Source organism: Nicotiana tabacum, chromosome 17, assembly GCF_000715075.1.
Source record: "Nicotiana tabacum cultivar K326 chromosome 17, ASM71507v2, whole genome shotgun sequence".
In the NCBI taxonomy this organism is placed as follows: domain Eukaryota; kingdom Viridiplantae; phylum Streptophyta; class Magnoliopsida; order Solanales; family Solanaceae; genus Nicotiana; species Nicotiana tabacum.
In genome coordinates, this window is record NC_134096.1 from 7562150 (window position 1) to 7578269 (window position 16120).

At 36.3% G+C, this 16120-nt stretch overlaps 1 protein-coding gene across 5 annotated transcripts in view; it reads left to right on the forward strand.

Moving 5' to 3' along the window:
- The first annotated feature begins 6340 nt into the window (after positions 1-6340).
- Positions 6341-16120, forward strand: part of LOC107786453 (putative late blight resistance protein homolog R1B-23) — a 33359-nt gene continuing 23579 nt past the window's right edge. For 3 of the 5 annotated variants that reach the window (XR_012701039.1, XR_012701040.1, XM_075233955.1), the window contains exons 1-3: positions 6342-6603; positions 7014-7128; positions 7344-7427. Coding sequence is in view for 3 of the 5 variants with exons in the window: in XM_075233955.1 (XP_075090056.1) it covers positions 7069-7128; positions 7344-7427 (144 nt within the window). In the remaining 2 variants the exon portion in view is untranslated. Of the gene's footprint in view, positions 6604-7013; positions 7129-7343; positions 7428-16120 lie in introns of all 5 variants that reach the window. The other 2 variants (XM_075233957.1, XM_075233956.1) reach the window with 2 other exon arrangements.

A 16120-nucleotide genomic window follows, 5' to 3' on the forward strand; every position in this document is an offset into this window, starting at 1 on the left:
TCATCAGCAAAGAAGGGCCACTACCAAGTTATTGTTACGTGTTGTCTTAATTTTCTTACCATACTTAGTTTTCCTTTTTCTTGTAGGAAAAGTTTGGACTTCTATAAATTGAGGATCCTTCCTTCTCATTCAGTAGCATCCACAATGTAATCATAAGGGGTTTGAGAGTCTTGTTTAGGGGGGAGAACTTTTCGGTACAAGTGTGTCACTTGTGTTTGTCTCTTTGTGAGGTTGTTCTCTCGGTATTTTGTGCTCTCTTTTATATAATGGATTGCTCATCTCCGCTGTGGACGTAGGTCAATTAACCGAACCACATTAAATATTTGTGTCTCTTTTGTTATTTGATTTATCGTCGTTCAAGGTTGCTTTAATAGCTTTTGCATGACACCTGACTTTTTCGGCTCTAACAGTTATGACCAACTTAACATCGAATGACTCTCGATAAGCAAAAAGTACAAAATAAATTGGGATGGAACTAGATGGATTTTATAATTTAATTTGAACATTTTTTTCATCACAAACATACTTCTTTTGCTATATTTTTAATGCTATTTAGATTTACTCAATTTTAAAAAGCTGAAAGTTCAGATTAATATAACACCAAATTGTTATGAAATTAAACATAGCCCAATCTGATATAGTTCATTCTCGTCTACTTGTGGGATCACACTACGTATGTTGTTGTTTTTGTTGTTGTTCAAGATTATGAAAATTGTATTAGCATTCAAAGTAATAACAATTCCAATATGAGGAAAATATAAAAAAAATAAACAGACACTATCACTACATTGCGTCAATCAAGCACCACAAGTCTCAAGATATAATGTCTAGTATTTAGATGGGAATGTCAACATCCAAACCACAAAAGTTGGAGTCAAAAAAACATAAAAAATTATCAAGAAAACCATTATGTAGAAGTGACGAGATTATGAAAGATTAAGGTTCAAATTCAAGCTAAGACAAAAAATAGTAGATAATATTTATCAATCTGTCGAAATTTTAGTGGACAAAGTAACCTCATACCTTTGTCGGTAAAAAGCAGCAGGTGTCTGGTCGAGACGCTTTGATGGACAAAGTTAGACGGGACCCAAGCACTACTTTATGATCCCAAAAGAAAAAGGAAAAAGGAGGTTGATGTGGAAAAAGAGAGTCAAGAATGAAGAAACAAAAAGAGTTGTTGCTCAAAAAGATTCAAGAGTTTTGTAATTCAAAAGAGTTAAGCATGCCAATAATGACAGAGGCCAACTCCAACTTCTAATAAGTGGACAAAATAACATCCACATGGTACATGTTATATACAGAGAAATAAAAGTTCCCAACTTTGGATCATTATAATATGCACGGAAAAAGGGAAAGCAAGGCTGAATTGACCTGGTCCTTAGTTTCTTTTAGTGCCATTACCGGCTCTTTTTTGACATAGGGAATAACTTCATCTTTTTTCTTTTGGTTTCCACGTACCCGCTATAGGGTCTGACTAATTCGTATTTGTGATGGGAAGTCCTACTTTTGGGGGTGGGGTGAGGGGAGGGGTAAAACACTCCTTACTAAAGGCGACTCTATGCCCAAGGCTCGAACCTGAGAGTTGTAGTTAAGGATGAAGGTGTAGTTACTATTCCACTGCAACTTTATCCAAAAAGAAAAGATAAGCTTAAAGGTAAACCACTTTCGTTTAGAAAAAGAAAAAGTAGAGTGATCTGTTTTTTTTTTTAAATCTCAAGGGACCATTGGAAGTAGTAGATAAAGATTTACAACTCAAAAAGGATTTTCCTCTAATCAAAACTCTTCCAAAACTCTAACTATGTATTAATTCCAAACAAGTTGTGATCGGCTATATAAATTTTCACCGTCTATTTCGCTCCGTATATTTTTAAGATATCAAAATTGGCTGGCTGCAAACATAGTAAAGGCTTGTAGATGGTGATTAAGAATAATCAATAATATAGGAAAGAGTTCACCTATTCCTAGGTAGTAATTTGTTCACATCAATGTCCTTTTCTTTTCCTGCTTTTCTCGAGTCTTTCTTTAACTTTGTTTTTTCTTCTAATGGTGGTATTCCTTTTTCAACACAATAATACTATAATCAACATGAGGTGCTTTATGTGAATTAATAATTGAAAAAGCTTCAATAGTGTTGAACCAGAAAACCAGTCAAAATTAAAGGGCCAAAGCACTATATATACTACTAGTTGTTTAAAGAATTCCAATCGCATTACATTTCTCCTATTGCTCAGCGAGTTCTCCTCTGCACATGCTTTTGACACATGTCCCGTCCACAAATCCAAGCTTACATTTCCTCTCAGTGCTTACTTCATCGCCCTATTCCACAAGGCATAATTTTCTGGCCTGTGAGCTTTATGGGAAATGGAACTAGACCTGGAGCATCGGATGCTTGAAGAAACAGCGGGTGATTATGTTCTAGCAAGGTCACTTCGTTTCTTGCCTTGTATGCATTGAAGATCCGTGAATCTCTAATTTTAGAGAGATTCTACTGTCGTTCGTCGAAACTTCGCGTCTGAGCCCTAGATTCGAGATAGCTGCTCTGATACCATATTAATTGAGCTAGATTGAGCTAGCAACTACTGGAAATCATACATGCAACTGACTACAATCAATGAAACAGTGATGAATTCAATCATAGAGAACGAGAGATGAAGAGAGGAATATTTTAGAAGCTTTGGTAGTTAATTTTGTTATTCTTAAATCTGAGATCAGTGTGATCTCCTTTTATATCTAATTACATGTACTCTTAGCTCTCTCATTTTCCTTATTTACAATATGTAGTCTCCTAGTTCTTTGTAGCCTTCTTTTAGTCTCTTCACTTCAATAATAAGTCAGGATTATTATTTTTCTCTAAGAAATAGCTTTTATCTTGAGCCGATGGTCTATCGAAAACAACATCTTTACCTTCTCAAGGTAGGTAAGACACACTATCCTCTCCAGACCCATTGTGGGATTACACTAGTTTTATTTTTTTTGTTGTTGTTACCTAAGAAATTGCTTTCACAGCTAGATAACATTCTCAGAAAGTATAAGGATTATAATAATAACCATGAGCAATTTTTCTATCTTATCACAAACACAGTTGCTGTCTTGAGTCTGAACCAGCGGTGTCGACCTCCATCCTGCCAGTGTCCTGTATAACAAAGTTTCTGAACAGGGCAACTTTCTGGTCTCGTGTCTGGATCACCCCTCTCATCTATAACTTCAACATTAAGCCCCGGCAACTTCTGACCTAGCAGCTTACATACTCCAAAACTTACTGATAATTAGACATCCAAAGGGATCACATTGTCTCCAACTTTGCAGCATTGGCCAATAGAGCCATGTCACGAAAGGAGCAGTCTCTAATCTCCAACTTACGGAGGCTTTCACAACTAGAGAGCGCGCTGTGGAGGCCAAGATTGCAATCGTTATCAAGAGCATCTCTAGCTTCTTAGTGTGGGGACTGATGTACTCAAACACACAATCTGTAACGAGGCAAGAAACAGAAAGTCGACGGAATTCCTTGCAGGGGTTTGAGGCTAATATGATCCAAATTTAGCATATTTCCAATTTTAGCTATCTTTCCATTTTTGTGTCGTCGATTAGTTGAGTGAGGAGTTAGTTGTGAGTTTGTTACAAATGTTAAAGAATCTCACGTGGTTAGCACATGTATATGAATTCAGCACCTGAATATGAACAAATCTTTTTGAGAGTGTGATTGTGTGTGAAAGAAAGAGAAAGAATAAGCATATTAGCATGATAAATGGAAGAAGAAAAGCCGGACAACGTTGCACTATGAGTGGCTTATGAGGTTGTTTAATGTCATTTTTAGGACGGCAAGAATGCCCGGGGAGTAGTGGTGGAGTACAATGATCCCGCTAGTGGGGTGTTCATGATTCGGTTTGGATCGGTTTTTCCCTAAAAAGAAACTAAACTAAATAAGTCGGTTTTTCAAATAAACCCAACCAAACCAAACCAATTAAGTCGGTTTTTTATCTATTCGGTTTTTCGGTTTTTTCATTTATTTATCGATTTTTTCTTAAAGTATGAGACATACACTATACATATTTCGGCGACTACATTTACAACATAACACAATCAAATCAATTGCTCTTTGATAAATCTATCATTTACTAAAATATATTGATGATAATTGAACCAAATAATGATGAATAATTTTAGGACTCAATTAAAAATAGATTATATAGGTATAATAATAAATTTTAAATAGCTACTTTTATAGTCAGTTTGGTTTAATTTTTGTCTGTTATTTTTTTATTAAAACCAAAACCAAACAAAATTTGGTCAGTTTTTAAAATTCAAAACCAAAACCAAACCAAACCAAACCGAAAGAGTTTCAATTTTTTGGTCAGTTTGATTCGGTTTTCGGCTTGCCTCGATTTTTTAGGTTTTTATGAACACCCCTAGCCACTAAACAAAAATAAAGGTGATATTGAGAGTTGCAATAACTACAGGGATATCAAGCTACTAAGCAACAACAACAACAATATCAACCGAGTATAATCCCACTAGTAGGGTCTGGGGAGGGTAATGTGCACGCAGACCTTAGCCCTACCTTGGGGTAGAGAGGTTGTTTCCGATAGACCCTCGACTCCCTATCTCCAAGAACTCCCTGCCTTGCTCTTGGGGTGACTCGAACTCACAGCCTCTTGGTTGGAAGTGAAGGATGTATCAAGCTACTAAGCCACACTATGAAAGTTTGGGAGAGGGCGGTGAAGATGAGGGTAAGGAGGAGTATATGATCTATTTCTGAGAACCGGATCGGGTTCATGCCGAGCATTTGACGACAGAAGCCATTTATCTTGTTAGGAAATTGGTGGAACAATATATGGAGAGGAGGAAGGACTTACAACTGGTGTTCATCGATTTGGAACTGGCATATCACAAAGTCCCTAGGAAGGTTCTGTGGAGATGCTTGGAGGCCAGAGGTGTACATGTCGTATACACTAGGGCGATTAAATACATGTAGGATGGAGCCAAGACCCGAGTGATAACGGTAGGAGGGGGTCGGGACACTTTCTAGTAGAGGTGAGATTGCATCAGGGATCCGCGCTTAGCCCGTTCCTATTTGCCTTAGTGATGGATGAGTAGACACGACACATTCAAGGGGAGGTACCTTGGTGCATATTATTTACAGATGACATGTACTGATTGACGAGACACGAGGCGGTGTTAATGCTATGTTGGAGATCTGGAGGCAGACCCTGGAGTCTAAAGGTTTCAAGTTGAGCAAGACTTAGACAGTATACTTGGAGTACAAGTTTAGTGACGTGACTTAGGAGGCTGATACTAAAGTGAGCTAGACACACAAGTCATACCTAAGAGATAAAGTTTTAAGTATCTTGGGTCTATAATCCAGGTAAATAGGGAGATTGACGAGGATATCACACATCGTATTGGAGCAGGGTGGATGAAGTGGAGGCTCGCATCTGGCATCTTGTGCGACAAAAATGCTCCACCAAAACTTAAAGGTAAGTTTTACAGAGTTGTGATTAGACCGACCATGTTGTATTAGGTAGAGTATTGGTCAGTCAAGACTTCTCATATTTAGAGGTTAAAAGTTACGGAGATGAAGATGCTGAAATGGATATGTAGTCATACAAGAAGGGATAGGATTAGGAATGGAGATATTCAAGATAAGATGGGAGAGTCCTGTGTGGTGGAGAAGATACGGAAAGCTAGGCTGAGATGGTTTGGGCGTGTGAAAAGAAGAATCATAGATGCCCCAGTGAGGAGGTATGAGAGGTTGGTTGTGGCGGATCCAAGGGAGAGGTAGGCTGAAGAAATACAGTGAGAGGTGATCAGACAGGACATGGTACATCTTCAGCTTACCGTAGAGATGACCCTTGATAGGAGGGTATGGGAGTCGAATATTAGGGTTGTTGGTTAGTAAGTACTCGAGCGTATTTCCTTTCCAAACTGATACTGTCTTCCGTAGCTGTAGTATTAGTAGTATTAGCGTTATCCTTGTGTCAGGTCATATGTCAGGACAAGAGGCGTGCAAATAATCTTCATAATTGATTAATTAAGAAGATTAAGATGATAATGGGCATTAAAAAAAATCAGAAGTCAATGAATTATATTTTAATATTATCTTGGAATTGTCAATCTTGATCTAGCTATTTGATTCTTTTTTTCTGTTGGTGGCTTTTCATAGTTGATTCAAGAAAACAGCGTGCTGACACCTCACTAATATATACTTACTGTATATATATGTAGATCTGAAAACGAGCAGAGTATGTTAGGTAACAGGTCAAATGTCAAGATCCAAGAGACGTGCAGATAATTTGCACAATTGATTAAGAAGACTAAGATGATAATGTGTGTATTAAAAAACTTCAGAAGTCAATGAATAATGTTGAATTAATCGTAAATCTCTAGCTATTTGTTTTTGTTGGTGGCATTTTAAGTTCTTCTGTCGAATTACTTGATCAACTTCTCTCATAAATCTTTCTGAATCCCATCTTCAGTCAATTACTACAATTTCTCTCACAAATATTTCATAATCCCATAGCTAACTTTCTTTGCCACTGTTGAGAATTATTTCTCAAACAAGCGGTTCTGACATCAGAATCAAGGTTTAATTGTTGAAGTCAAAAGGTAAGATTATGTGATTGGTGTTCTCTTATTTTCTATGTTCTAGTTTTCTATATATGTTACTAGCCTGCAGTTAAGACTGCACAATTTAAAACAACAGATCTATATATGTCCCTTATTGCCTTGGTAGTACGGACAAATAGGAAAAACTGTTGTAATGGTAAATGAGGAGGACTAGGGAAGAATATATTATGTGGTGATAGGTAATGTTTTGTTGAATATTTTTGTCTTGTACTTTCTTATGTTTCTGGTGTTAGAAACTAAAATTACTGTTCATCTAAATGGGTATTTGCTATTTCTATAGTCTTGTAGCCCATCCACTTATGTTTTATGGAGTACAATATAATAGGGCTATATCTTCAAATTAAATTTGTTTCCTTCTTTGACTTTTTATATATACTTCTTTTCTTCAGTTTCTTGTATTCTTCTATTAGATCCTGAAAGGAAAGGGAAGTGAAAGTTACAAGTATGGAAAGAGGAAAAGAAACTGAGGGAGAAAGAGAGAAAAGGAAAGCAATCAGATTATCGGTATGTCATACAATATATTATCATAACACCATATTGCATATTCCTCACAGATTCTTCATCTGACTTGAGCTCATTAAAAATATATGGGAACCTAGTGTGCATGTCCTTTATTGACTGAGTCTAAAACTTCCTTAAAAGGTTTCTGCAAATTAAGAAGAAACCAATGTGTTTTTTCTCCACTCTATCAAAAGTAATTTTTTCCTTTCTAATATCAGAAAAGAGAAACTCTCTTCAACTACTGTGGAGGATTCCTTGAAGCGGCCTTCTACAGAAAACTGCAACTATGTTCTACAACTCAGGTACGATTTTAGACTTTGAAACTTTATAGTTACAGTACTGTTGACAACAAAATAGATCTTGGGAGGAACTTTGTGTTCTTGATTGTGTTTTCTTTCAAATTAAATTATAAACATACTTGTTCTTACTCGTTGGTAGTAATAATAAATAAGCATACCATGCACCATCAAGTAATAATTTTTAAGAATTCTCGTAAGATGAAACCTTTGAATTGATGATAATGGGACTCTCAACAGGAATTTCAGTCAAAAGCTATAATTATATACAATTTGAATTTAACCTGTTGTTGTACAGAATATGGTAGAAAACTATAATTTACATACAATTTATATATAATTACTTGTATACAATTATATTAGTTGTGTATATTGTATGTAGTTTGTATATCTGACATACAAAATATATACAATTTATGTCTTCCTCTTCGAGTTTCAACCTAAAATTCTAACCAAAATCAACTTAAATCTTCACCAAACTCTCTCAAAATTGAGATCTTGTGCCCTTAACCCCTTACCTATTCATACGAATTTTTAACTTCTTATCTCAAGTAGTTGGTTTATTGCCATATATCTCAGATTTTTCATCTTCAACATCAATTAAAAAGGTTAGTCAACCATGGTCTTAGCCTCGATTAGCTAAACAAAGTTTATTTAACTGAATTTTTATGTATGGTTATATCTGCAAAAATGTTTTCTGCATTGACTTTCTTCTGTTTCAAATTTGGCGTCCAACCTTTTGTCATTTTCTACCTAACATCAATGATCTCACCTTCACCTTAATTTTCAACTTCTTATCTTAAGTAGCTGGTTTGTTGGAAAGGGAGAATTCATACACTATCATATTATATTATATTAATATATATCATACTATATTATAAACATGATACTTTTAGGTAAAATTAATTTACTAAAATGTCCTTCAAAAATTGAATGACAATTTTATCCTTATAAAACAAAATCATTTTATTAAGTGTTAATTTCAACTGCATTTGAATCGAATAATGCAGAGAATTGTGTCATCTTCCATTAACAGGGTTTTGTAGTAATTGTTATAAGTACTATTTACGCTGTAGCCTTTTAACATGCTAAACTTTATTTGCTTCATCTTTTGAGTTTCCACTGATAATAACAACTATATGTAGCATTTTCACACCTTTATTGCACTATATAAAGTGCTCAACAAAAGTTTCAAATCAATATATTCTTTTTTTTCTCCTCCTAAAAAATTCTCTTTATCTCAAAATCGACTGCTGTGTTTTGTTCAACACCATCTTGATAGGTAATTAGACCAATTCAATTTCATATGATTGCATTATGTTTGTGAGCCTCCCTGTTCTATTTATTTCCTGCAGAGGAGTAGGTCCTACTTTACGATATATTAAAGGGCTTACGAAATTAAGGCAGACACTGCCCTTTTTTCCGTTACACATGTATTCTTAGGTCTGTTAATTTTCCAATTGGTTTATGCCTAGGTTATATGAAAGATTTTCTTAGTATCAACTTGATATATAAGATGGTGTGATTCATGTTAAATGAACAATGTTTTTAAATATATTTTTACGTAGAATACAAAAGAAAGTAATTTCTGGATGCTTATTCTACATAACTTAGACACTAAAAGTGATATATATATTGCTATAAGGTATTATGAGATATCAAAAAATAAGAAATCTATCAACCTGAATATTTGATACGTTAGAGGAACTTCATAAAAAAAGGGTTGTAACAATTCAATTGATTTTTTACAGCTACAAATTGTGATAGTGAGTGACAATCAAGCCATTCGATGATTTGAATAGGCTTACTGTTCATCAATTTTAGTTTGTACTTCCCTTTCAAATTTTCAAATACTCACGATTACATGTTTTAATATCATCTATACTGTTTTAAAAAGTACAACGAAACAAACCCAGTGTAATCCCACAAGTGAGGTCTGAGGAGGGTAATGTGTACGCAGACCTTACATCTACCTTGTGAAGGTAGAGAAACGGTTTTCAATAAACCCTCAGCTCATGGAGCAGTGACAAGGAAGCAACCAATCATAACAATAACAAGAAAAGAAGAACAAAGAAAACAAGGACTCACACATACTAACTATCAATAAGAAAGAAACACATATAATAAAAAGGTCCAGGAACACGAAATAAGAATATTACTAATACTATCAGTAATACTAAGAGACATCCCCGGCTCCCTATCAACCTTCAACCCTAATTCTCGATCTCCACACTTTCCTATTTAGGGTCATGTCCTCCGTGAGGTGAAGCACGACATGTCCTGCCTAATCACTTCTCCCCAATATTTCTTACAACACCATGTGAAGGTGCCTCTATTATTAAAGTCTCACACAAGATGCTTATATTTAGGTTATCCAGCTAACTAAACAAGAAATTATTTACAAATAGTTAGTTATAAAACAACTTACCTTAAGGAAGAATATGTCAGCACATTCCATGCATGGGTAAAAAATTTTGGCCGTTGTCAACTCATCTTGCTCAGACCGACCCATAGTTTGGCAGCACCTTAAAATACTGTTTTTAAAAATTCATTACAAATTAACATGGGACACACGTGCATTACACGTATCCAGAAACTAGTTATACTAAAAGTAGGAAGCTCCTATCTTCAAAGTTAGTTTACGGTAATACCCTTTAAAATTTGAGTTATCATTTTGTCCTTGGAAAAATCCCTTCAATTAAATGATTTTTTTTCAGTTACATAATTCTTATTTATTAGATTAAAAATGAACCACTGAATTAGAAATGAAGCAGTAATACTTTACTGCTTCAGACTCAATGCAATGAATCCAGTGAGAGTTGAGGGCATTTGATTCTCCTTCAGTTATTTCCCAAAGACGTTCTCATCACTATTATCATGGAAAACATTCACATTTTTATTTTCTTTTTGATAGGATATATGCATTCTTGTTATGTTTTAATGATCGAACAAACTTAATGATAAGAACCGAATAAGGAACCTGATACACATTCTCAAATACGTGAGAATAAAAAGTCTCAAGCTAGAGACGTAAATCAACTCTTCAAAAGTCAAAGAAACAACATAGAGAACAGATGGACATCAGTTCCCTTGGTGACCGTACCAGTCAACCTCCCAACAACTGTAAAGTTGCTGCCTGCATACGCAATAGTATAAAATAGTGTAGCAGTCAACTTCATTGGGAATGCCCTTGCACCAAACATGCTTGCATCATTCAAGTGATGTCGCCATGTTATATTAACATTAAACAAAAGGCAAAACATCACTTGAATTTTGAAGAATCTATCCAGCATTCTCTCAAGTTTGTGCATCATTCTAGCAATCGATTTTTCAAAGGCATCAAGAACAAAGAACAACATAACAAAAGACCAGTTCCCGGTATTGAGTTTTTACATGTCCTTAGTTGTGTTACACCTTTGTTAAATTTACTTTACTGTGATTCCTACTTAGCTTAGTTAGAAGCACTGTGTAGGAAACTTTTGTAAAACCATAAATCTTGTGTTTGTGTCTTTGCTAAAGTTAGTCGAGTTGTAAGCTTTGTAATAGAGTTATTACAAAGGGGCTTGTAATAGATTTGTTACAAGTTAGTGAGGGATTAAGAGGTTAATTCTTAGGTTACAATAGGTTGTAATCTGAAGTTTGCTCAGTAGTAAAGTTGAAATCCTACAAGGGTAGGTCGTGGTTTTTAATCTCGTGAGCTAGAAGTTTTCCACGTAAAATTCCATTATGTCCTTTACTTACTGCAGTATGCGTGCGTTCAGTGAAAACTAATAGAGAACCTGATTCTTTATATAAATTGGTGGACCCTTAGTTTATATCAATTGATATCAGAGCAGGTTCTTTCTATCAAGCTATCACCTAGAAAGGATCCTCATGGCTGCTCCACCAAACTTTGAAGTAGGTCAATCTACCTATAGACCACCAAGATTCAATGGCCAATACTATGCATGGTGGAAGATAAAGATGTATAATTTTATCATGGCTGAAGATTTAGAGCTTCGAGATGTTATCTGAGATAGACCCTTAGTCCCTACGAAGATCAGTGGTGACCCAGCAGTATCAGTTCCCAAAACAAGAAAGGAATTTAACGATGTTGATCGCAAGGCCATAGATTTGTTTTCTTGTACCCCATGAGATCAGACATGATCCCAGAAAATGTGCCATACCAGAAGTGCTTTTCCTATCCACCAAATACCCAACATAATCAGCATCAGCATATCCGATTAAATCAAAGTTGTCTCCTGAGGTATAGTAGAGAACCAGGTCCTGTGTGCCTTTGAGATACCTCAGAATTCTTTTGGCAGACTTCAGATGAGATTCCTTTGGATTAGACTGAAACCTGGCATAGAGTCCCACACTGAAAACAATATCTGGTCTTCTTGCTATGAGATACAGGAGTGACCCTATGATACCTCTATACATGGTCTCATTCATAGGGGAATCAGGTTCATCCATGTCTAGACGAGTAGTAGTGGCAATGGGAGTATCAATGATTTTTTATCCTTTCATATCAAATCTCTTCAGAAGTTCCTTGATGTACTTCTGTTGACTTATCATTGTCCCTTTAGTAGTTTGCTTGACTTGCAATCCCAAGAAGAAATTTAATTCTCCATCATGCTCATTTCAAATTCAATTCCCATGAGTTTTGTAAATTCCTCACACAATGAATCATTTATTGCTCCGAAGATGATGTCATCAAAATAGACTCGCACAATGAGCAGGTTCCTCCCTCGTTTCTTCAGAAATAAGGTGTTGTCATTTTTTCCTCTGGTAAATCCATTTTCTAGAAGAAATTTGGACAACCTTTCATACCAAGCACGAGGAGCCTTCTTTAGTCCATATAATGCCTTGTTAAGTTTAAAAACATGCTCAGGATATTCATCATTCTCAAATCCAGGTGGTTTTTTGACGAAAACATCTTCTTTTAGAAAGCCATTTAGAAATGCACTTTTGACATCCATTTGGAACAATTTGAATTCCATATAAGATGCAAAGGAAATGGAGATTCTGATGGCCTCCATTCAAGAAACTGGAGCAAATGTTTCATCATAGTCAATCCCTTCTTCCTGATTGTAACCTTGAACTACTAGCCTTGCCTTGTTTCTAGTAGTGTTTCCAAACTCATCAAGTTTATTTCTGAATACCCACCTGGTTCCTATAACAGTTCTGTCAGCTGGTCGTGGAGCTAGATGTCATACGTTGTTCCTCTTAAATTGATGGAGTCCTTCTTGCATTGTTGTAATCCAATCAACATCTTTCAATGCTTCCTTGCTATTTTTGGGCTCAATTTAGGAGAGAAAAGCTGAGAAGGCAAGAGAGTTTCTTGTCTTTGATCTGGTTTGAATACATGAGTCAAGAGGAGTGATCACATTTTCAAGAAGATGTGAACTTTTATGTTTCCAGTTAGACATATGAACCTCATTGTGGGGAGGTCCAGGTATTTCTAAATGTGATCCTTGGTTGTCGTGAGTTCTGCTTCTCACTTCAGCATGTGGGGTCCCTTAGACAACATTAACAACTCTGTTTTCAGCTTCAGTTGTAGTGATTGAGAAACCAGGTTCCTCCCCATTAGTTGGAGATATGACTGCACTGTTATCATTTGATTCCTTGACGTGGCTCATCATGTCAGCTTTTCCATTTGCCATGTCAATGACTTCACCAGGGACAGTTGACTGTTCTCCATCTTGATCAATCTTTTCATGTGAATCCTTCCCATATGAGTGGTGAGATTCGTCAAAGATCATATCTATACTTTCCTCAGTGCATTGAGTTCGTTTGTTGTATACTTTGTAGGCTTTGCTTTATGATGAATAGCCTAGAAAGATCCCTTCATCACTTTTGGCATCGAAATTTCCTAGTGCTTCCCTTCCATTATTGAGGACAAAATATTTGCACCCAAATGTCCTTAGATGTGTCATCTTGGGCTTCCTCCCGTTCAGCAATTCATATGGGGTTTTGTTCAGAAGGGGCTTGATTATGCACCTGTTCACCAAGTAGCATGCATTGTTGATAGCTTCTGCCCAGAAATGTTTTGCAATGCCACTGTCAATCAACATTGTTCTTTCCATGTCTTCAAGAGTCCTATTCTTCCTGTCCACAACATCATTTTGTCGAGGTGTTCTTGGAGCTGAAAAATTATGAGTGATGCCAGTTTCAGCACATAATTCATCGAATTTGGCATTGTCAAATTATGTGCCATGATCCTACCTTATACTTATTACATTATGGCTCATCTTCACTTGGATCTTCTTCATAAATACAACAAATACTTCAAAGGTTTCATCCTTGGATCTGAGAAACATAGTCCAGGTGAATCTGGAATAGTCATCCACAATAACGAAGATGTACTTCTTTCCTCCTCTACTTGGCACTCTCACAGGTCCACATAGATCCATATGGAGGAGATCAAGTGGCCTTGAGGTACTGACTTCCTTTTTGGGCTTGAAAGAAGATCTGACTTGCTTTCCTTATACACATGCATTACACACCTTGTGATTCTTGAAGCTTGAGTTGGGCAGGCCACGAACCAGGTCCTTCTTGACCAATTTGTTCAGCAACATAAAGCTTGCATGACCTAGTCTTTTGTACCATAGTTCAGCATCATCATCTACAACACCCAGATAACTAAGATCTCCATTTTGCAGGGATTCAAAGTCAGCAACATAGATATTTTTGTATCTTTTAGCCACCAAAACCACTTCACCAGTCACAAGATTTGTGACCGTGCATATTTTTTTACACAAATTCCACTTTATTTCCATTGTCACAGATTTGGGAGATACTCAACAAGCTGTACTTCAACCCGTTCATGTAGTACATATTTTTAATTGAGTGAGAAAGAGACTTCCCAATCCTTCCAATTCCCAGAATGTATCTTTTTTTGCCGTTTCCAAATGACACACTCCCTCCTTGCAGGGCTTTGAGTGAAAGAAAATCATTTATGCTTCCAGTCATGTGCTTCAGCAGTCACTATCCATATATCATTGTTGGCTGTTCCCTTTCACTGCTCCCTGCACAAGGCAATCAAGGGTTAGACCTAGGAACCCAAACAAGTTTGGGTCCTTTGTAATGAGGAAAGGGATGAATCATGACTCTTTTGGTCCAAGCAGGCATCACATATTTTTTATACGAGGGACCGGTTCTTTAGCAGTAGTTACCCCCTTTTTAGCAAAAACTTTATTTTTCTATTGAGACTGAAATCTAGGTTTACAGGTTTTCTTAAAGTGCTAGTGTTACCACAGTGAGTGCAGAGCCAATTATCAGGTACAGTAACGTACTTGCTATGAGGGTTGTAAGGAGTCTTTTCCCTTTGGAACACTATTCCTTTCCTGTTTCCCCCATTGTTCTTATACATGACAGTGATAGCATCAGAGGACCAGGTCCACTTAAATGATTTTTCTAGATCACTCTTAACTCTTCCTAGATCTTCATGAATTTTCTTGTTTTTCTCAAGTTCAGCACACAGACTAGATTTTACTAATTTTAACTCATCTTCAATCCTAAGATGTTCCTCATTTGGAACTTCCTTTCCCTTTCGAGTAATCTCATGACTGACTTCTCCTTTTTGCTCATCAATTGTTTCCTTTAGGTCCACAACTACCTCTCATAGGTCATCTCTCTCATGCTCTATGTTAGCTACCTTCTCAGTTAAGGCTTCTTTCTCTTCTTTAAGGCTCTCGATGGTCTCTTTTAGATCAACCACAACAACCATTAGGTCATCTCTCTCATGTTCTATGTTTGCAATTATTTCAGTTAGAGCATTTTTTTTATTTTTTTAAACTCTCAATGGTTTCTTTTAAATCAACCATAACAACTACTAGATCATCTCTCTCATATTCTACTTCTCCTAGTTCCACAGCTAAATTATTTTTATCATTTATAAGAATGTGATAAGCATCAATTAAAATATTTGCCAAAGACATAAGTTTTTTTGGAGAGTAAGACTTCAGATTTCTTTGAACATCTAGAAAATTTACCTCATCGCCATCATCTTAATCATTGTAAGATTGTGCCATCAAAGATAGAGTCATATTCAGTTGCTTCACTTTCTACTACTATCATGAAGCTATCACATTTTTCATCATCTTCTCCAGATTCACTGTAAGAGTCTCCCCATGCAGCAAGAACTTGCTTCACAACGTTGTCAGCAACATCTTTTCTTTTGAATCGTTTGTCAGGAACTTGGTTCCTCTTAGTTGCTTTGTCTATGTTGTGTTTGCACTGATCTTGCTTGAGGAGAGGACAATATTTGATAAAATGTGTTGACTTCCCACACTTATGACATAATTCATAGCCTCTTGGCTTGCTGGAGCTGCCCCGTTTTGGAATACCTCCATTTCTACGAACCATTTTCTGAAATCTCTTTGTCAAGTAAGCCATATCAGCATCCTCACCACTTGAATCATTGTTGTCTGTCTTGAAGACCATGATCTTCTCCCTTTTGGGCTCTCTTCTCTTATTGTCCTTTTTCTTCTTCATTTCGTAAGTTTTTAGATTCCCAATGAGTTCATCAATGGTCAGCTTCTGTAGATCCTTCGCCTCCGTGATAGCATTTACTTTGCTTTCCCAGGTACTGGGTAATACGCTAAGTATTTTCCTGACAAGTTTGTTCCTTGGAATGATTTATCCCAGAGAACGGAGCTTATTAGTGATGGAGGTGAAGCGAGTATGCATGTCCTGAATGGAGTCATCATCCTTCA